Raw genomic sequence first — 23510 nt, forward strand, 5'->3', positions numbered from 1 at the left:
TGAGATGTTTCCCTCGTAGGCCAGCTGTGTGCCAGTGGCTGCCCTCGCCTTGCCCCGCTCGGAGCAGAGAAGCTGCAGTGCTGCAACAACAGTGCAGGGACAGCCACCGCAGCCACCTGCGGCTGAGTCCGAGGAGCCGCAGGACTTGGAGGCCGAGGTCACTGCTGAGTGGTGTGACACCGAAACACTGGCAGGGCAGGTCCTGCGAAGGTGACTGGCTGTGCTGGGCTGGGCTCACCTGTGTTCTGTCAGCTGGTGTAAGGGCCAGTGCTGGGTCCTCTAGAGATCAGCTCTTGTCACAGGATGTAATGGCTCAGGCTCTGCTCAGCCTTTACACTGGCTGTTTAAATACTTAATAACAGATATTAAAGGGTTTATTTCAACAGCACTGCTGCAGCATTGTGGATTTTCATCCCTCTAAGGGTATAAAAATCTACTTTAAACAATAGTAAATATCTAGTTTTGAAAAAGTGGCTCACAAGTAGCTGTTCTCTGCTTAGGTTGCATTATTAATTTTGTGGAATTTTACAGTTTATTGTTAAAGAAAAATGTTTATTACTAGCTTTCTTACTGTTCATGTGACAGAAGTTCATATACTTTGCATAAGACTGAAATTAGATATGGGGGTTTGGATGCTTCCCTAAAACTCCCTATTGTAGTGAGACAGAAGTCTGAACAGGAGCAGTAAAACCCATTCAGACTTGGGCTGCCTCTGTGCTGGGCAGTGCCCCCTCAAGCACTGCCTTCCTGACGTCCTGCTCCCTTGGGCCTGCGCTCCCACTGCAGAAAGTTCTGTGCAAGCTGGACACCACACAGCTGTCAGCTCCTCTCAGTGCCTGGAGGAATTTCATCCTGGGGAGACAAAGTAGATTAATGTAGGTGGAAGAGAACATGGGAGACATTAAGTTGATATTCAACACCAGAGATAGTAGTGCTGGTGTATGAACAGCCTTATGCCAAGATCTTTATTCGGTAGAGGAAATTGCAGTACTCTGCATGGTTGCAAGGCACATTGCACAGAAGTATTTTAATGTCCTGTAAGAGGAGCTATGATGCTTTTCTTAATTTAAGAAACCACCAAAAAAAAAACTCCAGCTTTACTGGAGTCATTGTGAAATGGGCTCTTCAGGTGTGATAGCCTGTGGTTTATCTCCACAGCATTTAAAAGTTTTAATATCAACTAGAGCCAGAAATGAATGTTCTTTTCAAGAGCAGTGATTTGAATAATTTTAAAACTAAACAGAGAAAAGAAATAGCACATTTATTGTAGTATTTTAAAAATGAAAAAAAAATAGTTTCAGCAAAACTGCTCATCACAAATGAGATAACCTATATAGAAATCAGGAGTTTTGAAGTGGCTTTCAAAAGCTGTAAATCCAAGGAAGGATTGGGTGGAGAGGAAAGAACCAGAATAGATTTAAATGCTATACAGAAATATCCTTTAAGGATTGGAGAAGAAACAAGAGTTTCCTTTGGATAATGTACGTGCTGGTGGTGTGAAACCCAGCCCCTCTGGGTGTTGGTGAGGGACTGGGCTACACATACAACCTGCAAATCCTTCATGCAAAGTTAACAACCCTATGCTCTGGAAATCCTGCTTAATTGGTCCTCCACAGTGGCCTGGCAGTGCTGAGACACCGTGTTGAGATGTGAACCATCAGGCTCATCTGTCCCAGCAGATGCTGTGAAAGCTCTGCTCCGCATGCAGAAACCTCGTTCACAGCTGTGTGTTGTAATGTCAAGTGTAACTGCAGGGGAAATTTCCTCAGGGGAGGGGTTCTGTGTCTGTCAACACCTGGTGGGAGAGATTCTGTGTGTGCCTGTAGTGAGCACACCAAGCAATGCTGTTTGTTAAGCCTGGGAGGAGCGAAGTTTTCTAGCAGAGGACTTGTTGGGTTTCACCCTGGGAACGTGCTGGCGTATTAGCTGCAGCTGCACCTCGGTCTCTTTAGTCCATGCCTCCCTTCAGTCAGTAAGGATCCTGTTCCTCTCCTAACAAGTGGCCCACAAGACAAAATGGGACAATTGGGAGTTACTGTTCTTTTCTGTTGTGTTTCTGATGTCAAGCCAGGGAGGTTCACCTGGGTATTTAAAAGGTTGAATAGAAGAACCACCAAATGCCTTATTCTAAACTGCCAGTGGTGAAACTCCATGTTAATCACTTAGGTGGGATAGGCTGATGTTCAGTGCTTGTCTCATCCTTTTATTTTAAATTTGGTTTAGGGTATTTATTACAGGTGCATTGGAGCTACTGATGGAAAGGACCAAACCCACCATAATAGTATAAAACACAGTGGCTAGTGTGTGCAGTAGCATTGGCTGTGCCTTCTCAGGCTGCCCATAGACTGCAGGGCCAAGCAATCTGGCCATTTCCAAGTTGGAAGTCATGGTTCTGAGGGAATACCTGGTCCATGATCTGTCTCATTCATTTGCTGAGCAGCTCTGGCATCTGTTCCGAAGTAAAGCTCCATATGTGTTGGCACACTGCTCTCAGAAAAGAGCGCATTTTGCTGTTGGTGCTTCCAAACATAATGCTGCCACACTCCCATTCCTGTCAGGAGGTGCTGTCACCTTTGGGGTGTGCTCACATTGTGGCTAAATGAATAGGAGAGTGAGCTGCCACTCCAAAAGACAGCGCTGCTCCTTCCCCACCCTCCACTGGCTGCTCTTGGGCGTTGGATTTAAGACCCATGTAATGCACAGTGAGTTGCTTCAGCTGAATTATGGGACAGCACATTGACACTGTAACCCAAAACTTGATAGGATAAAAATTCTGATTTCTCATTGTCAAAACAGAGTAAGAGTTGGGGTTTTTTTTAGATTATGTACAGGTGTTACAGATTATTTGTTTGTACAGAAGATCTAAGTATTCTAGAGTTGTTACCAAAACCTGCACATGCTTGATTGGACAGTGTCAGTTTGAACAGGACCTTGGTAGTTCTGGAGAGCTGAAGGAGTCATTTATGGCTGAGCTAGTACATAGAGAATCTGTGCCATCCATGTCTGATCAACAAGTCCTGCTCAGGAGACACTTGAAATTGGTATAAAATAGTGTTGTGTCTTGAAACAGTCAGGTGTGCATGATGCTTGGGAGTTAATTACATGTTTTCTGTTGGCTAAAGAAGCATAAAATCACACACCTTAAGAATAGTCATGGTGTTAGCTGGCAGGTTTAAAGGATGCCTCTGTGTGTCCTTTGACCTTACAGACTCTGGTGACCTTCAGCCTCAGGAATGTCACTCCAGCTTTGTACTAGGAGCTGGGTTTTTTTATTTATTAATTTATTTTACAAATCTATAGTCTTACTGTGGTATAGCTCTTTGGAACAGAAAGGTGTTTAGTGCAGGTATAGTTCTTACATATACACAACATCTGATGGATACAAAACATCTTGGTTCTGCTGATTTTAGTTTTATCAATGTAGTTTTTGTTAACTACTGTGAACTAATCATTACATAGATAGTGGTTAGAGGATTAAGAATAAAATTACAGTCATACTTCTGCTGTAACCACAAAGAACTAAGCATCTTAGTACTGAGGATTGAATTTTGCTGTCACTGCAAGCCAAGCTGTTCTGTCCTGCCTTGTCATGTAAGGTCACAGAGCGTGCTACTGTCCTACCTGCCTGGAAAGGCACAGTTCTGTGCAGAAGATAAATAAACCAGGAGAAAGAGAATGGGAAATTTCTGCAGTGTTACCAGTGCACACGTTTTGGATATTTGCCATCTCTCTGTTCAAGACTGACCTCACAATAGGTTGGCTGGTTATCTCTCGGGTTCTGGGGACCCTGCTTGACCAAATCAACCATATCAGCAATAGTTCCTTATCCTCTTCTTCCCTCCTGGCATTGCCAGAGTCTCTTAACAACTGGAATAATGTTAGGGGACACATACAGAGAGACTCTGTTGGTCACAGTGGAAGGTGTCCCTTGCTCGCTCAGACAGGAATCAAGGCCAGTCTAGGGAAAACTGGGGGTAGTGTGAGGGTAATAATTGCATTTCATTTATAGCAAAATCATCCCAGCCTATTAAATGATTTAATATATTTTGACAGCTGGTTTTGTTTTACACTTCAAGTAGTTAATCTGGCTCAGAAAAAAATCCTCAGTTTTAAAACACTTCTAGGAGAAAACTGGGATAAAGATACAGTGTCTCTCCATCTTCTGGCTTCTTGTGTTGAGCATACACTCCTGCACTTCACCTAACAAAAGGTCAGCTCCTGTGGTGTTTCTTGGCTCATCTCCCACCAGTGTCCATGGAAGCTGCCAGCACCAAGGGCAAGTTACGGGGAGGGGGCTGAGAGGGGCATTGCTGCAAGTGCATGCTGCTGCCCAGGGAAGTGCTGGTCTCCACTAGGCATGCAGAAACTTGCAAGGCCATTTCTTCATGAAATAAGGTAGTATAATTTGTCCCTTAAGAATACCAAACCTTCTGCAATTTGGGGGATGATTACATTGGGAATTTATGCTGATGTGTGGGGTGTTTTGAACCAGGCCCCCCCTAGGAGGGCTTAGTCCCCATCAAGTCCATCTCAGGACAGTTCAGGCCTTTTCCAGTGATTGCCGCCCTCATCGGAGCAGACCTGGAAGGTGAAGAGGGACCAGTTGGTCCTTGGTAGAGTTGCTGGGACTCCTGGATGTTGCCCAGGAAGTGTCCTGCACTTTGCACCTAAGGGGTGTGAGCAGATACAGCTACAGACTTTCAACAAAGTTTGAAACAGCTCTATTTTAGGAGTTGATTTTTGGTTGTTTTGCCTCAGAACCCATCCTCATTTGAGCTCTCAGGATCCATATGCTGATGTTACCTAATGTAAATTTGATGTCTTGGAAATTGTGTTCTGTTATGTGTATGTTTTGAGGTTTGGCTTTTTTTGCTGGGTTGAATTGTTCCTTTCAGTGCCAGGTGGTATAGATGAAATGCAATTTAAAAACTTATTTGCTTTTAAAATCCTGTGCCAAGTTTATCTTTTACAGGTGTGAAAATGAGAGCTTTTACTTAGACTTTGTAAATTTCATTTTATATGATGTGTATCAGTTACTGTAACATTAGAATTTTCAATGGAAAACTGAATATTATGAATGGAATAGTTTGAGAATGGTGAGAATTAGATTGTTGCAGCCTGACAACAGTGCTAATGTTTAAATACTCTTTAAATCTAGACTCTAGCTAGGAACTGAATAGGTTTATTAAACTTCAGTAATATTCAGCTTAGGGTAATACTAGTGCAATTTCAAGTTCATGGACTTTGTTGTCAGGTCAACCTCTGACTGGTTCTGTAAAGTGTTGATGAGACTTTCTCATGTAATGTAGCATGTGGATTGTATTGCATTATTTTTATTTTTTATATGTGTAAGTATTTGGGTTGATTTTGAAGCTTAACCATGAAATCCCACTCAGGAATCTTTGAAGGTGGTGCCTTTCCCCCCCTCTCATTTTTCTTTTGCACAAAATTTTCAACAAACAAGTCAACCATGGCATGATTTTAAAAATCACTTTTAACAAGGCAAGTGAGAATAAATAGCTTAAACTGCTTGCCTGGTAGCTATTCAGTGGAGATGGTATTTCACAGACTTTTCTTTATAAATTGATATTTGGTCTTCATGAATACAGAGTTATAAAATTAAGCCTTTAATATTGTATTTTCCTCTTTGTTTTAACAGCTCAAAGGGAAGAGAAGAGGAACGAAGATCGAGCAGAGTCCACGCTGGCACCAAAGAAGGCTGTGGTATCTATCATGGAGAAACAGTCCTCTTCTCTCACCAAAAATCTGCCTTCAAAGAAGTCCCCATCCTACTCCAACACCTCACTAACTAAACCACCACTGAAACCTGCTGGAAGTTTCAAAGGTGTCATTCCCAAGAAACCTTGGCCTTCCTCAGGCAGTGTTCCTTCCAAACAGTCACCTCTCTCTCATGGCTCATCAGTTGCCAAGAAAGCAGCTCCGTCTTCCGGTTTGAGTGGAGGACTCAAAAAGCCTTCACTGTCTTCTGTGTCAGCTGCAGCTGGAAGTAGTCAAGCAAAAGCCTCAGCCAGTCCTGCCCAGTCACAGCCCAACTCGCAGATTCGACAGAATATTCGACGATCCCTGAAAGAAATTTTGTGGAAGAGGTGGGAATTCAAAACACTTTATATAGGAAGTTACACCTAGAAGTAGCATGGAGAGTTTAGTTTGTCTTGATAAGGAATTTTGAGGGATTGAATTTATGCAACAAATTACTACAAGTGCAATCAGCATCTCAGGTTTATATTTGAAATAAAAATTCCTGATAGAAAATAAATGTGCATATGACAAAGCCTTTATAAAAAGAAACCTCTATTCCATTTATATGGAGACAATTACAGTTGAAGGATTAAATCACATCTTAGAAGTTTTTATAATGTAGGTGCTCTGAGTTTTAAAATCTGGAGATGTAGAGTTGTAGGGAACATAGTACAGGAAATACCATAGTTAAATCTCACTGAAGGAGAGATTCCCTCCTATCCCAACATGAAAATCAACAAGAAATTCTTGTCAACAGGCAGCTATCACTTAGGAAAAAATAACACCAAAAAATGCAGCTTTTCCCATATTAAAGATGACAACTATATAGACTTGCCATAGAGCACTGCAGTCTGGTATTGTCTCTGAAAAGGAAATGCTGGTCACAAGTGGGGAATCAAGGACTGAAACTCAGGTGCTTGGGCTCCCTGTGTCACTCCTGGCAGAGAAGCTCCAGATGGCAGGAGTCTCCCAAAGCTGTGTCCTCCATGGCCATCTGCAGTAATTAAAGTGTGCTAGAGTTCAAGATCCTGAGATAGACTTTGGCTTTGAGGTTTCATATAAAGGAGTCTCAAGCCCTTCTTGCATGAGGAGCAGCTGAGGTCAGCTCTGAAAAATGTATTTTTTGTGTCACCCTGACATAACCACACATTCCTGGTTTTTTTTGCCACAGAGTCAATGACAGCGATGACTTGGTCATGACAGAGAGTGAAGTAGGGAAAGTGGCACTCAACATTGAGAAGGAGATGTTTAATTTGTTCCAAGTGACAGACAACAGATACAAGAGCAAATACCGTAGCATCATGTTCAATCTCAAGGACCCCAAAAACCAGGTTTGGAATTGTCTTAAATAGTAAACTTGTATAGAAATATGCTTTTGGGCTTGAATGGCATGTCAGACTCTACCCTCAACGTTAGGAGTCTCAAAATAGAGACTTATGAATTAAATTATGAAATGTTATGAAAGGCATGCAAGCATTTTAATGATATTTTTATCTAAGTAGAAGTTCAAAGCCTTTAGTTGGTGATTGGTATTTATACAGTTTGAGCATTTGATGTGATATATTTATACTTGGAGTTTATTTCATCCCTGATTTCTGGTTGCTGCACCTTTCCAAGTTTGCTTATAAGTAGGTGATATTATAAATAGAGAATTAAGAAACTGGAGCAGGTTTTGCCTGTCCAACACTGTTAATATTGTCAGTTACCTGAGCATGTTCCCTTCAGCATGGCAAAAGTCTCTTCTGTTTTCAGGGACTTTTCCATCGTGTCCTTCGTGAGGAGATCTCCCTGTCAAAACTGGTGAGAATGAAGCCAGAAGAACTTTTATCTAAAGAACTGTCTGTGTGGAAAGAGAAACCAGCTAAGGCAGTAAGTAACATAATTTTTCCCGATGTCCTTAAGTGCAAATTAAGAACAAGTTTGCCAGCCTTTACCACCCATTATACATTAATGCACCATTTTCTTCCTGACAAAATACTCATAACACTCAGTTTCAATACACTTTTCCCCTACCACATACCAAATGATAGCAAAGCACAGAGTAAAATAAATATATGGAGCTTTTACCAACACTTTTGTTTCTTTCAGGTGGAGTCAAGAAGCAAATCTCACGAAATCAAGAAAGCAGCTGTAAAACGGGAACATGTGCCTGCTGTCAATATGGAGGATTCTCCACCAGTATCTGACTCTGATGTGAGTACTGGGGCTGTTCCTTCAGCATGAGGATGTGGAGTGGGAGCAATGGCAGTTAAGGCTTCAGATTTGGGCAGATGGTTTCACTGAACTGTGGGGATATCATTTGCCCACTGGGTGTGCTGTGAGCATTCAAGTGTGAAGGACTGCAACAGCCAGTATTAGGTGTATTTTTCAGCCCTTGATGTCAATTTACAGAAAAATCTTTTCTTTCTTAACATGAGCTTTACCTAAAAGCACTGTGGCTTGAAATTTGGACACATGTAATGTGATAACTCCAACTGACATGATATGCTTTAAGCAAGGACTTCTATGCAGTCTTTTAAAAAACTGAATTAACAGCTGTCAGAGTATTTTTTATTGTTGAAGTTAATGATAAACTGTAATTTTTTTTGTGCTCAATCACTTTTAGGAACAGCAGGAATCAACGCGAGCTGCACCCAATTTGAACAGTCCTCCTTCTCTAGACGTTTTTAGCAGCATGTTGAAGGATACAACAAGTCAGCATCGAGCCCATCTTTTTGACCTGAACTGTAAAATCTGTACAGGTATTTATTGACAATGCTGACCTTGGGCAAAGTAAAAGAGCTGTTACTTAAGTGTTGTTTATTTGTTTTTTTTAAATAGTTGCTCCAAACTACTATTAAATACTAATCAGAAGTGCTTGATATAAATCTATAGGTCAGATTTCAGCATCAGAAGATGAGATACCAGCTAAGAAGGTGAAGTCAGGGGCTTCTGCTAAGAAGGTGGAGTCGAAATCCAAGCCAGAAGTGCAGGCCAAGTATGAGAGTCCTGCAGCAGCCCCAGCAGCAGAGCCTGACAAAGAGCCTGTCGCTGATGATGCAATGGACATTGATGTTGAACCAGCAGCAGAAACGGTTTCCCAGCCAGCCACAGAAGGAATTTCCATTCCTACAAGCCAGAGCGAGAACAGCACAGACTCTGCTGTACCTGAAGAGGTGTCTGCTCTCGCTGCCTCCTGTGCTGGCCCTGTTGTCACAACTGTGACAGTTTCTGGCAGAGACCCCAGGACAGCCATGAGCAGCTCCTCTGGGACTGTGACACCGGCCCTGCATCCTGGGCCCGCAGCTGACAAAGTCTCCACGGGGGAAACCAAACAGGAAACTTCCAAATCAGTTATGGCTGCCCCCAAATCAATATTAACCAAACCCTCTTCCTCACCAGATACCAGATACCTGGCAGTTCATCAGTCACCCAACATCAAGTGCGTATCCTCAGCAGCTGCCACATCCCTCCTGTGGCTCTCTGCAGATTCCCATGTGTCCCATATCCTGTTCCCTTTCCTTCAACCAAAAGGCTTCTTGAGGTTTAAAGTTCAGGGAGCCTGATTCACGTTTTAAAATACCATCTCTCTTTATTTACTTTCTCTAGCTGGTAAAGTTTTCAGAGTATCAGTGTATGCATCAACAAGATGCACAGAGTATCAACAAAGATTCTTCAGTGTTCCAGCAGAGAAATAAAACTCGAGGGTGTCATGCAGACTTAGAGGTCTTAATATACATTAATATCTAGGAAGACAATGCATAGGAGAGGTGCATTTTCATCCTGTATTAAAATACTCTTGAATCTAAATACAAATTTAAATTAACCAATTGGTCATCTTGAAAGGAAGTGGATTTATTCCACATCCTGAATATACAGAATAGTAAAAATAAATACTGCTGAGTATATTCTTTTGCAAGGATATTGATTACTTAATTAATGACAAGTCTATAATTGGTTTTATAAAAGTTGTACCTTTTGGCATCTCTTTGCCTGTCTGCAGGTACAAGTTTATTTTCTGCTATTCCTTGATTTTTTGACTAGTACCAAGTTGATGGAAAACATTAACGAACCATCTAGTAAAAATTTTGTTACTTATTCGAAAGAAAGTATCAGATCAATAGGAGGAGGGAAGAAAATTTAAAATAAAGGACCCATCCTCACTGGCATTCTGTAACCTTTCTGTTTGGATTTGTTTTGCAGTGCTGCAGAGCCTCGCTCACCTCAGGACAGCGACACTTCCCTCTTTCTCTCCCGTCTCAACACCATTTGGAAAGGATTTATTAACATGCAGAGTGTGGCCAAATTTGTCACTAAAGCCTATCCAGTCTCCGGGTGCTTTGATTATCTTAGTGAGGTGTGTGTGTGTCTGGAATGGGTCTGTGCTGCAGTTCCTGGTGATAGAAAGGCTGGAGGCACTGTGTGTTTATAGAGTTACATTAGAACTGTAGCAGTGATAAATGACATCTTTCTAGTAATAGGAAAAGTAGCTCAAGAAAAAAACTTCAGCCTTTTAAAAATTCCTTACAAATCTGTGAAGAATTCTAATGTCTTTCAACGTGTTTATACATATGTTAGGATCTAACATGGGATAATGGCCTTAGATCAGCTTCCTTGTTTAGGAGCCAGTGTTTTAAAGTGTGTGCCTTGTTCTGTTCTCAAGCTGGATGGGTCACTGATGTGATCTGTTAGAAAATTTTGTTCAGCTGTTTTTGAAAAGTATCATCCTTGTTACTAACTTTCAAGTAAAACCAGTTGGATGATACTGTTCTGAGAGGGTATACATGCAAATACTGAGACAGTAGAAAGGTTTTTCTTTCTCTTTTTTTCTTTCAAGGGCCTTTTAGGTGACTTAGGAATTTTCAAACATAAATGTATGGTTTAGGACTTAGTAGGCTTGCTTGTTCTTTGGAATACTGCTTTTGCTGAAATGATTTTCACTGTCCTCATAGCAGGAATTTCACCAGAATTCAAGTGATTTGGGGTCTCTGCAGATGTGGAGAAAAGCTGTATTTCAGATAGCAGCTTCTCTATAAAAACCAATATATATACATATTATAGTTTTCCTATAAATGCCAGTAATGGGTATACAGGACTATTTGATGTGTTGTTGCTCTCCCTGTTTGGGGTGTGTACCTGTTCCATGTATCTTGTGGGCCTTTGGGTCACAGGCCATAAATACCTCCAAATTTAGGAATGGCCTGTCTGAATTTAAAAGCATGTACAAAAGTCTACTAAAATTTAACTATCCACTGGGCTACTGGGATGGGGCAACATGCACTACCTTTTTTGGGTTTAATTTTTGGTTTTTCTCACTCTACCATGTAATGCTTCTTGTTTAGGATTTACCTGACACAATTCACATTGGTGGGAGGATCTCACCGAAGACAGTCTGGGATTATGTTGGCAAACTCAAATCTTCGCTTTCTAAGGTATTCACTTAAAATCCTTTGCAAAACCCAGAAGAAATAGACAACAATGTAAAATGACAACTTTTTATAATACAGGGTAGTAAACAACAAATGCTGACATAGATCACGCATGGAAAACTACCTAAACAACTTATTTGAAATTTTTTATTTATTTTAGTAATGTGTTTATTAAGCTGTAAACCTTGATCTCTCTTCCTGCACAGTAATTAAATCTTCAAACTATTTACTAACTGAAATATTGGAGATTGAAATTCAAATATTAAAGAAATATTAATATTTTAGTATTAAAACCACTTCAGAGGTGAAAAAATTATAGACATTATAGAGAAAAACATGAAACTAAGAATTTTCCATTTCTTTTTCATTTGAGCCTCAAGCTGTTCAGTTTGAAATAAGATACACAAGTAATTTGTGTTTCTGAAAATGACAAACATAATTCTGTTTTAATGTTGCAAATTGAACAGCAGTAGTCTCTTAAATCTAGAGTGTTATCCTGAAGGCATAGTTGGAGTGATAAATGTGCAGTTTATTTTACCTCTGGAATTTGTCCTTTACCATTTCATTTGCTGGTATGTTGCAGGTTGAATTTTTCCACTTTGCTTTTGTATTCCAGGAATTGTGTTTGATTCGTTTCCATCCTGCAACAGAAGAAGAAGAAGTTGCCTATATCTCTCTCTACTCCTATTTTAGCAGTCGTGGTCGTTTTGGTGTTGTAGCTAATAACAACAGACATGTCAAGGATCTCTACCTGATCCCCCTGAGTTCTAAGGACCCAATTCCTTCCAAACTCTTGCCCTTTGAGGGACCAGGTAAGCACAAAACAGGGGAGGTTCAATGCTAGGTAAAATCACAAGACAAAAGGCAATCTGAGACAGATTTTGAATATTTAATGTAATCATTAGTTAAATCTTTTATATAATACCAATTTTGAAGTACATAATTAGGGAAAAACTGGAAATCAAACTCTAAGATAAAATTGTCCAAACTTCAGTCTTTCCAACAAGATGCTCTTAGGAGAATGAGTTTACATGTAAAGTCAAGGATGTGGAACAGCCATTATATTTAAAAAAAAAAAAAAAAAAAAAAAAAAAAACCAGAAAAAACTCCCACCCTCTTATCAGCAACTCCTACATTCACAAACCCTAGACCTGTACAAGCTGTTCACCATCACTTAATTCAAGCAGGAAACTTATCCCACAGAGGCATCAAGAAGTCAGAGTGAAGACACAGGTAACATTTCTGATGCTTCCACTACATTGTCACTGCCCATGCAGTGTGGGGCACGAGGTGTTTGAAATCTTCTGTTCTACTTGGATCAAACTCTAGTCAAATCACTGACTTCAGAAAATCAGTCCTTTGGGGAGAAAGGGACCCATTCCTTAGGCTTAGATTCTTCTATCTTTAGATAAAAAAAATTAGCTGTAATGATGTTTGGTCAGTTTGCCCCATGTTGAACATGAGAATTAATTCAGCTGTGAAACACCCTTCTACAAAATTTGGAGCCATCTTCATCTAAGGATAAGGAGAAGCATATGCTTAGTTTCCAAAAAGGATGTAAGTTTTATAGCAAATACCAAGTTGGGAAGCTGAAGAGCTGCAGGCTGCACTGAAGGCAGAACTCCATTGTCATGGCCATGGCTGGCACTGCATGGTAGGTATGGAACAACAACAGGAGCTCACCTTTCTGGGGGACTGAGTGAGCTCTGCCCCTCAGACACAAGTGTAGCACAAAACTCAATAAAGCATTCTCAGAGCTTAATGCAGGAGCAACAGTGGCTGGGACAGGTGTTCAACAAATGGAACATCATGAGTTAAGTGCTGTCTCTTCCTCCATGAGATGGCTGAGGGCTTGTACTGCATCCCCAGACAAGATTTTTCTCATACACTTCAAATCTCTTCTATCTGTCCTTGAACAGTACACAGACTAGGTGATTGTTTTTAGGCAATAACTAAAGAGGCAGGATAGTTGCTGTCTAAATTACTGGATAACTAGGATTGTTGAATCTCAGTACTCCAGAGTCTGTAATTTACTGTATTTTTGAAAGCTAGGAAAAAATTTAATCCCATTTCATAGCCAAGAATTGAAAAGACCATATACAAAAGACCTTGGCACAGGGATGTAGGCAAAGAATCTTAATTCATGGACTGGCTTTTCAAGGCAGAAGTAAAGAAATACCATCCTTTTTGGGCAGTAGCACAAGGATGGGACTGGCCATTGAAGCTGCTATAAATGTCTGCTGCTGGTCTGATAAATAACTCCGTTTATCTAATTGTTGCTGCTTGCATTCCTGTGGAAATACCAGCTTTCTGTTTTACACTTTTTTAACTTCTACATTATGGGCTTCATTTCAAATGAAACTCTTTTACCTTGGATTGAAGGCTGGCAAATATAGCCAAACTTTACTGTTAATAAGAGATATTTTTAATGTCAGACTGGTTTTGCCGAGTTTCAAGTGCACAAGTATTTCAAAACTGGAAGGAGTTGCTCAGAACAAGTTCAGGTCTCATCTGCAGGTGTTCATGGAGGCAAATATTATAATGCAGGTTTTCAAATTGACAGAAATAGTTGTAGGCCAAGTAGGTTAAAGGTTAGCAGAAACAAGGTTCCAACGGCAGGCAGGCCATGAGATGGGACAGTTTCATAGAAGATTCACTAAAGAGTTCTGCCATCAGCTAACACTTGTTGGAAACTCCTGTGGCAGCCTTTATCTCAGACGTGCTAAGCTGTGTTGTGTTTTAAAAGTGAGTGAAAAGAATCAGGTAAGCTGTTCCTCTTGTTTTGTATATGTATGAAAACCACAGCATGTAATCCACACCTTTTTAATGACATCTGATGGAATTTACTGTGTTTTCTTTCTTTCACAATCAATAAAAATATTTTGTGGAACGTGGTCATTGTCTCCTTAAATTTAATCGTGTGCCTTCCAATAGAGTCTAGCAAGGCCTGGAAAAGCATTGCCTTTGGATGGTCTGTCATATTTAGATAAATATGAGCTGAGGGGGGAGGAGGGAGAGGACAATCAAGCCCTGCCACTCCAGAAATCCTAGTTAGAAGATTTTCCAGCTGTATCAGGCACGTGTGGATTAGGAATTTCTCCTGTTTTCTGATGGATTGGATTTGGAGCACAACTGAGGACTGCGCTAGTACCTAGAAGATCTGCAGAAAACTTTGATGTGGGTGGCTTAAAAACACAGGAAAATGGAGGGTTATCCTGATTTATATTAACTCAGATATTTATTACCAGATTTTATGTGCTATGGGCTCTTCTGCACTGTCCTTTCTCAGTGGCTTACGGTATGTGAATTCAGTTCTCTGTTTCACATACACACCACTTCCAGTTGTAAAAGTACTATAATCAGACTTAGTTACTGATAGAAAGTGATTTTTTAAGGGATTTAGTGGTGATGGGAATGTAACAACTATCTTATGTAGCTGAATTTTAATAAAACAGACATATACGTATCAGCAAAGATTCCACAAATGCTGGTATGTCTTTTGGTAGTTTTTTATAGGGACTGTGAGTTTTAATAAAATAGAAAGGCATGAAATCTCCTCATGCTGCTGGAATGGTTTTAAAAAAACAAATGCACCAAAATTTTACCTGAACTGTGAATGGAGTTTGTTGTGTTCAGCTGAGCAGATTTCATTAGGAAAAGCAGCAGCAGTGGAGGAATGTGGCATTACAAACCCGAGTTTCTGTGCCAGTCAGTTCCACTCAGCAAAGGAGCCTGAACGTGGAGCAGTGTCACAGTGCTGGGAGCCAGCTGTAGCTCTGAATTAAGGGGGCACAAATCTGATGACAGTTGTCAGTTGCTCTCATGATTAATTGGGACAAATATTGAAATGGCATTGATAAGATACAGACAGAGTCTTGTGTTGGTCTCTGCAGTTTAAAATTCACCACAGGTGTGCTTAGTCCCTCCCTTGGGTCTCTCAGGGATGGGCAGAAGCTGTGTTTTGAGCAGTGCAGGTCAGCTTTTACCAGCTGCTGCTAATGGGGAAAGATGGGGCCAGTATACAGCTTATAAATATGGTAAACTTGATCTAATGAAGAAATATATTTAAAGCCAAGGAAAATAGTATTAATTCAATATTAGTATTTAGTAGATCCTATTTTATTTGCTTTAGTTACAGGAAGTAACTCAATAAAACCAGACTGGGGATTTCAAATGCATAATAGAATAATAACTGTTATAAATAATTTAGCACTGAAAACTACTAACTCTGCCAGCACAGCTTGCAGCACTTTTAAAACCTGTGTTTGTGAAAGGCAGTCATTTAGCAGTAGTGGCAGACTGCAGTCAACATTCTGTTGTTCCTAAAATTAGGCACTTAACTTATTTATGGATATTGAGATAGAATGGGGCTGTGGCCTTTGAAAGCTGCTCTGACCATGTGTCTTCATTGAAGGAATCATGCAGTATTTAATCTCTCAGAACTGAGTGAGTGTAGAAGTCAGCTTGGGCAAAATGTCTAATATTTGTGTAAAATTCCAGTATCAAAATGAAACATTTTAATGGATTTATTCTATGATGACTAAATTCTAAACATGATAATTTATAACTAATGCTCTTAACTTGCTGCTGGAATTTTTTGCCTTGAAAGTGTATTAAAATGTTACCCTGTTTTAATTAGTGATTTGATTTCTGTTTCTTACAGGAATTCAAACCTGATATCTCAGTAATTACTGTTTATTAGATATCCTGCCTGATGGATATTTGACACCTGTTTATTTCAGTTATTCAGTGTTTGAAATTCATTGTGACTAATCGCATAAATCACAAGTCTCTGCATGAAATTTGGTAATCAAAACATTTAACAACAGCAGAACAACAAATGCCTACTGGCAGTTTCTGGGTGAACTCCTGATTGTGAGATGCTCTGCACTGGTCAACACCCACCAGCTGGGGAGTTGTTATTCATTAACATAAATTTAGGAAAACAGCTGATGTGTTTTCCTCTCTAGATGGTAAATTTAGGAGTCCCAGTAAAACTTCTGAGTTGTTTCACCAGATTAATGTATGTGTGATGAGGTTTGCTAATGGAATGTATCTGCTACTGGGGGGTTTGGAGGTCGTGTTGGTATGAAAAGGTTTTTCGTGCTAATAATTAGATATTTAAAATTGTTGCTCAGTGAGAAGTTGGTGTAACAAGGAGAAAAACTTATATATAAAAACTTCCTACTTATGGGCTCTTGAATAGAAGGGTCAACATAAGTCAGACCTCTCACATTACCATTTATCCACAATGAGTATTATCTTTTATTTCATAGGCTATTTTATGTTTCTGTATTGCTGCTTCCCTGCTAAATAGAAATCGTAACTAGTGGCACATACATGGAGGGCAGTGGTCCTTAAATGAGAGTCTTTTAAAGACCATTTGGTCCAGAAGTTAAAAGATTTCTACATTTGCCATCACTGTATGTTAAAGGATTTAATCCCTGCCCTTCATTCTAGGCATGTTTATCTGCCAGTGGGACTGTGCATGTAAGAGTCAAAAATACAGCACACAGGCCTACAGACCTTTGCATTTTTCCTCTTTATCTGAAACTTTCTTATCATTTCTGGACATACTTCTCCTTCAAGTCTGAAGCTCTTCCAAAAGGAGCAGTTCTGTTCATGGTGTTTTTTACTGACCTATCAAGGCCTGACACCCCCCCCATCCCCGGCAGCTCCCAAGGCCTTCTCACCCCCATACCAGGCACTGGCCCAACCAAACACCTCTCCTGGGCTTGTCTGGGACATCCACAGTTTCCCTGCTTCTCTCGCCTCTTTAAATAATATCTGGCTGGAAAAAACCACAACAAACTGGGAGTAATTACCATCTTTACGCTGTTTCCAAACGCTGTTTGATGTGATCTTTTTTGCCATTTATTGGTGTTTGTTTAGCTTGAAGACAGGCAAAATATTTACAGATTGGTGTCAATGTGGACTTTTAGTACAGATTATATGACACATAACAATGTTTAGTCCAAGTTTTTTCTCACTTTTCAGTGTCTCTGTATGTTTGCAAACTAAATGTAAATATTTGCTTTTTCAGGAGGAGAGGTGGGGGTAGTTGAACAGTAGGAACAATGTAAAGATACAAAAATAACAGCTTGCTTGGGGTTGAACTTCTGCAGAAACACTTTAACAATGATGCCTGGTGCTGCAGTCCTTTATTAAAAATCTTGAGGAAGGAATTTAAACTTTTCAATTTATGCATAAATACATACAAAAAGTAAGAAATACAAATGCATATGCTATGTGGACTAATGAAAATTGCTAATAGGTCTGATGGAACTTAGAAAACTGTTACCTTTATGACGTTTGTACCTGCCACTTAGTAAAATAATAGGTTTCTATTGAAAGCATCATTAAAAACCAGATTTTTACATATACAATCTTTGTGTTCTCTTTCAGGTCTTGAATCATCTCGGCCAAATTTGATCCTTGGGTTGGTTATCTGTCAGAAAGGGAAACGTCCTGCCACTGAGACAGAAAAAATAGAGGAGAAGCGAAGCAGAATTCAAACACATGAGGAAGCCGAACCATCCCTGTTCTCTAAAGGGCCTCCAGCTTCACAAGAGAAGAAAACTCCAAAATACACACTTTATTCAGGAGACTCCACCATGAGTACAACACCACCTGGATCTCCTCCTCCACCTCCACCCCCGCTTCCCATTCCAGACACCTCGGCAGTGACACCTTCAGTATTAAAAATACTGTCGTCCATTAAAAGTGGCCCCATGGCTACTGTGACCCCACCGGTTTCAACAGCTGCTCCTGCAAGCAGCACTGCCACGCACTCCTCATCCTCAAAAACCTCCACGCCTCTCGAGCACATCCTGCAGACCCTCTTTGGGAAAAAGAAAACTTTTGAGCCCCTTGCCAAGGATTCTGGAACTGTTCAGTCTTCCAGTCAGGAAAGTCAAGCTGCGGCAGATAGTGGGATGTCAGCGGTTCCTCTGTTAGATCCCATTGTGCAGCAGTTTGGGCAGATGTCCAAGGACAAAGCCATAGAGGAGGAGGAGGATGACAGACCTTATGATCCTGAGGAAGAATATGGTCCAGAGAAAGCCTTTGAAATGCAGACTGGTGAAAGTGACAAACGCTACAGTGTGGAAAAGCCATCTACTACAGCAGAACTAGAGGATGAGGCCTATGATCCAGAGGATGAAACTATCTTGGAAGAAGCAAAAGTTACTGTTGATGATTTACCCAACAAAATGTATACAGACAGTAAAAGCAATTCTTCAGAAGCGTCTGCTTCATTTGTGTCTGATTTATCTGCATCCTCCTCCTTGGTAGAACAGCAAAAAATGTTAGAAGAATTAAACAAGCAAATAGAAGAACAGAAAAGGCAGCTAGAGGAACAAGAAGAAGCCCTCAGACAACAAAGAGCAGCTGTTGGTGTTTCAATGGCTCACTTTTCAGTGTCTGATGCTTTAATGTCACCTCCACCAGCAAAAGCTTCCCTAATGAAGCCTGAATTATTCCATCAGGACCAACAAGCTACACAAAAAGTAGATTTACCTTCATCTTTAAATCAGCAAGCACAGGTTTTAAACCAGAGCTGTGACCCAAGGCAGAACAGAGATCCTCGACAGGCTCGAAGGATGGTGACAGAGAATGACAGCGCTGACTCTCGAATAAAGCCACAGGCAGTACAGAATGAGATGTCCACAAGAGAAGTCGCTCCACCAAGTTTTCCAAATGCTTTGCAGACTTCACTTGGTAAGGAAGATAATGCTTTAATTTCCACTACTCAGCCTGGTTTTACTGCAGATAATTGGGTTTCAAGTGAACAGACATCTACGGTGGCCCAGAAAGAGACATCTAATAGCAAATTTGAACACACCATTCAAGTTACTTTGGAAAACTTGAATCAAACAGCTTCTGGAGATCCTTCTGCTTCCAAACCTGTACGTAAAGTGCTGCTTCCAACCCCACCAAGTACATCTTTTCAGCCTAATTTCTCCACATCAAATGACAGCCCATCTTTGCAAGATATGCATCAAGTGTCATGGTCAAATGAGTCAAAGGAAGCAATGGGAAGGGATTCCTTTTCAAATACGATGTTTCCTCAGCAGGAAAAGGCAGCTGGACACTTTGAACCAGAGATGGGTCTTTCGTCAGTGCAGTATGATGAACAAAGAAATCCTCAGTCTCATCAGTTTGTAGAACAAACTGAATCTGCACCAGCTCAGAGTGAGGGTGGACCTCCCTCACAGCACTTTGAAGAAAACCGAGCGTTTTCTATGTCTGGGCAGAAAGGGGGACCTCCAATGATGCTCAATGCACCTGGAGGACCTCATGGACCTAATTTTAGAGGGCCAGCACCACAGTTCTCTGAAGAGCATGGTTTTCCAAACAATGATGGGCAAAGAGGACCTCAGTCTGGAAGATTTGGAGGTCAGAAAGGTCCCATTCCTTCCTTATTTTCTGCACAGCATGGACCACCTCTTTTTGGTGATAATAGGGGCCCTGCTCCTTATCATGGTGGTCCAAGAGGAATGTCACCATCTCATTTTGAAGATCATAGGGAACCTCACATGGAACAAATGGAATTCTCAGATTCCCAATATGATGAAATGATGGGGCCTCCAGGACAGTTTGAAGGACCAGATTCCCCCCAGTTTATGGGAAACAGAGGACCTTTTCCTTTTGGAGGTCAAAGACGACCCCCTCCAGGTCAGTTTAAGGGACAGAGAGGAGGCCCTCAGTTTGGAGGGCCAAGAGGTCCAGCCCCAGGTCATTTTGGGGGACCAAGAGGACCTCACGCAAATCAATTTGAAGGGCAGAGAGGTCCAGCTCCAAATCATATGCCTGGTCCAAGGGGACTTTTACCACAGCCATATGAAGAACGAAGAGGGAGCCCACCACCCAGATTTTCCAACCAGAGAGGCCCAGGACCACATCAGTTTGGAGGACCAAGAGGAGGCACACCTCCAATGTTTCCGGATGAAGATGAGCCTCCTTCTAGATTTCATTACCAGGGTCAGTCACCACAAGGTATGAAACCACCCCCAAGACCGCTCCTGGACCTTCCAAGCCATCCACCAACTCACAGAAAAGACATGTGGGAAGAAGGTGGACCATCTGCATCAATGTCTGGACAAGGACCTGAGTCGGAAGGACAGTGGCCCACATCTGACTTCCGAGAAGGCAAAAACCCTGACTATAGAGGCCAGACATTTGAAGGGAGGCAGAGATATGAGGGAGGAAATAAAGATAAGGGTTTGGATCAGCAAGAGCTTCAACAAGCAGATAATCGCCAAGGTAGAGGCTTTGAGGAAAGACGAAGAGATCGAGAACACGGCAGACCTTGGGAAAGAGACCGTGGCAGAAACTGGAACAGAGACAGGGACTGGGAGAGACACAGAGAGAAGGAATGGGATAAAAACAGAGATAGGAGCCAAAACAAAGATAGAGACAAGGATTCAGAGCGAGGTAAGGACTGGGAGAGAAGCAGAGACCGAGACAGGACAAGAAACAGAGAGAGGGACTCTTACAGAAGACGTGATAGAGAGCGATCGAGAAGCAGAGACAGGGATCGCGACAGAGAGAAAGACAGGGACCGGGATCGAAGCCGGGAAAAGGACAGGGATCGAGACAGAGATCGAGATCGCGACAGGGACAGAGGGAAAGATCGCAAAGATAGGAGTAAGAGTAAGGAAACTGGTAAAGAGACAAAGCCAGAAACACTGAAGGAAACTCAGAAACCAGTGGAAACTGAAGCTTCATCTTCCAGCAATCAGTCATAGAACTGTGACTGATACTTCCCACAAATAATACACTTCAGCAACACAGCAAGGACTGCACATCTGTAAATACTGTACATTTTCTCACCTTTTAAAAAATTCTGTTGTAAAACTAGCCTTACCCGATGTACTGACAAATAAGCAATTTTTGAACAACTGTGAATGAAAATAATCAGATAGATGAAAAGCAAGAACATACTGGACTTTCACTTGCTGCATTTTGTGCATAAAGTTTTTCTTATAAAAATTCATGATGTTACCTGTACTGAAATTTTGTTTTTTCTACTTGCATCTTTATCTTAAAGTTTCCATTTACAGTACAGAAATGGAAAAAATCTAAGAAGAGCATATTGCTTTTTAAGATTATAAAGTTATGTTTTCCAGTAACTTGAATTGTAATTTTATAGGAGAATTTAATCCAGACCTGAGGAGCCATACCTTTACGTGATATTTTGGTGTCAAAATTGTTCCTACAGCACACACTAAAAATGTTGGTGTCATGTTTCTTTTACAATGGAAGGGTCATTGTTTAGGAAAAGGCTGCAAAAGAACAGTGTTAATAATTTCTTGTGACTGATGAAGGGTTTGAAAATGGAATGTTATAAGCTTAAAGTGCACTATCTTCCTTTTATATACATGTATTTTGGGTCTGGAATCCATCTGTTAAATGTACAGCAAAGAAACAAGTCATAATTAGTTCTTTTTCATGGGGTTTTAAATATCCCATATTTACAAGCCTGTCATTAAAGAAAATGCAAGAGTAGCACCTTTATAACCAGCAAAACTTACAGAAGCATCAGACATTTATTTTGAAAAGTGGTAAACCAAAGGAAGGGAAGAGCATTTGGTTAAATAGGCCACTAAATCTGTTACTTCCGTTGAACTGGTTTAGTGGAGCATTTTTCGGTTTTGTTTAGATTTTGTAGAATTTTCCCACAGATTTAAGAAATGTCCCAGTGTGATTGAACTTTTATTATAGAAGTGCTCTTTCATTCTAAAAGGGCTCTTGAAAAATAAATGATACTGTTCTTTTGTTAGGCCCTACTTAGGCTGGCAGTGTATATAAAACTCTCCACTGAAAAAGACACAGCTGCATTGAAGTTTAAATTATGGTGGTACATCATGTTGTAATTGAAGAGGGACATTTTTCATGGTGAAATACATCACATTGCTACTTCCCATGTAGTCCTCAAGCATGTAATTCTAAAGTGTGAAATAAACCCCCACTAGTTTATTTGAATGTGTAAATTGACCGCTGGGTAAATATTTTGGTATTTTGCTAAGATACATTTGGAAATGTAAAATTAAGATTCCTGTAAACATTTTGCATCTTGAGGACTATATTACAGGTAGAGTGTGTGTCACCACAGTCACATTGGTGCATCCTTGAGGTCCTTGTACATCCAGGATTTGCTGGATGAAATGATCATCTGTGTCCTGAACCTAAGGGAAAACGGTAATGTGCAAAGAAATCATATAAAATGCAAACATCAACTACGGTGTAAGATTTTTTTCCTTAATGACATGTTTCTAATTTAAAGACATACATCGAAGTATGCAAAATCTGTGTTTGTTTAGGTTTACTTGATAGAAATTTCTGTAAATTGTATTTTATATGGCAAAATATATAATTGTACATTAAAATATGGGACTTCACAGGTTTTTGTTACTGTAAGTAGAATAAACACCTACAGAGAGCTGTTGTCCATTTCCTAAATGTGTATGTGTATATTATTTTCTACATTTTGCTATTTCTCAACAAACCACAAGAGACTGATGGCACACAGGTTTTGTTTCCTCATAGTTTAATGACAGACATTTTGCAGGATGTCACAGCCAACCAGTGTGTGATTGCAGGCCCTCTAAAAATAGCAAAAATCTGTGCTAATAATTCTTTTCTCAGTTCTGAGCCATCTCCTAATTTATTTTTAAGGGTGTTTTTTTTGTTGTTGTTGGTGTTTTTTTTTTTTTTTAATTTGCATCAGAATGCTTGAAATTAAAAAAATTTTACATCAAAAATTCTGAAGAAAAGAAAAAGTATTAATTCAGGTCACACCATTTATGATTTTCTTGGTTTTACATTTTTTATGAAATGGGTGTGTGGCTTTTAGGAAATTCTCCTTTAGTAGTTTGGGGGACCTGTTTGTGCTTTAGGATCAGTAAATCCATCCTCCCAGAGATCAAGTGACAAAAAAAGCAACAGCATAGGCTCCAGTGACTTTGTTAAACCACAGCTTTATGTAGTTAACAATCATCTGGAGTTGGATTTTTGCAGGGTTCCTGTATCCTCCACGGCCGCAGGCAGTAAAAGCCAGGCTGGAATCAACAAGTTAACTCAATTTACAGAGAATAAAATTGGTACTGAATGATTGTCTTGCATTGCAAGAAAAACAATTTTCTGGCTTTGTCCAAACTTTTGATCAGCATGAAAGAACTCGCTATTTTGAGCTCTTGTCTGTGTTTATACTAAGAGTATTTTGATAATTTTTTTTTGTAAAAACCCCTGCAAAATCTAGAACAATATAAGCAGAAATATTATTTCTATAAAAGGCTGTACTATTCCAACTGTCAGCATTGTAAAGGGCAGTGTGGAAGA

At 40.3% G+C, this 23510-nt stretch overlaps 1 protein-coding gene across 3 annotated transcripts in view; it reads left to right on the plus strand.

The window, feature by feature from the left end:
* Positions 1 to 22631, plus strand: part of DIDO1 (death inducer-obliterator 1) — a 53047-nt gene extending 30416 nt beyond the window's left edge. For all 3 annotated transcript variants that reach the window (XM_085558236.1, XM_021553577.3, XM_085558238.1), the window contains 10 exons: positions 5660 to 6107; positions 6932 to 7091; positions 7513 to 7629; positions 7849 to 7953; positions 8366 to 8501; positions 8635 to 9181; positions 9943 to 10096; positions 11082 to 11171; positions 11785 to 11980; positions 17574 to 22631. In XM_085558236.1, the coding sequence (XP_085414362.1) occupies positions 5660 to 6107; positions 6932 to 7091; positions 7513 to 7629; positions 7849 to 7953; positions 8366 to 8501; positions 8635 to 9181; positions 9943 to 10096; positions 11082 to 11171; positions 11785 to 11980; positions 17574 to 20917 (5297 nt within the window). In that variant the 3' untranslated portion in view covers positions 20918 to 22631. The remainder of the gene's footprint in view (positions 1 to 5659; positions 6108 to 6931; positions 7092 to 7512; positions 7630 to 7848; positions 7954 to 8365; positions 8502 to 8634; positions 9182 to 9942; positions 10097 to 11081; positions 11172 to 11784; positions 11981 to 17573) is intronic.
* The last annotated feature ends 879 nt before the right edge of the window (positions 22632 to 23510 follow it).

Source organism: Lonchura striata, chromosome 20 (genome assembly GCF_050655825.1).
Source record: "Lonchura striata isolate lonStrDom1 chromosome 20, ASM5065582v1, whole genome shotgun sequence".
NCBI lineage: Eukaryota > Metazoa > Chordata > Aves > Passeriformes > Estrildidae > Lonchura > Lonchura striata.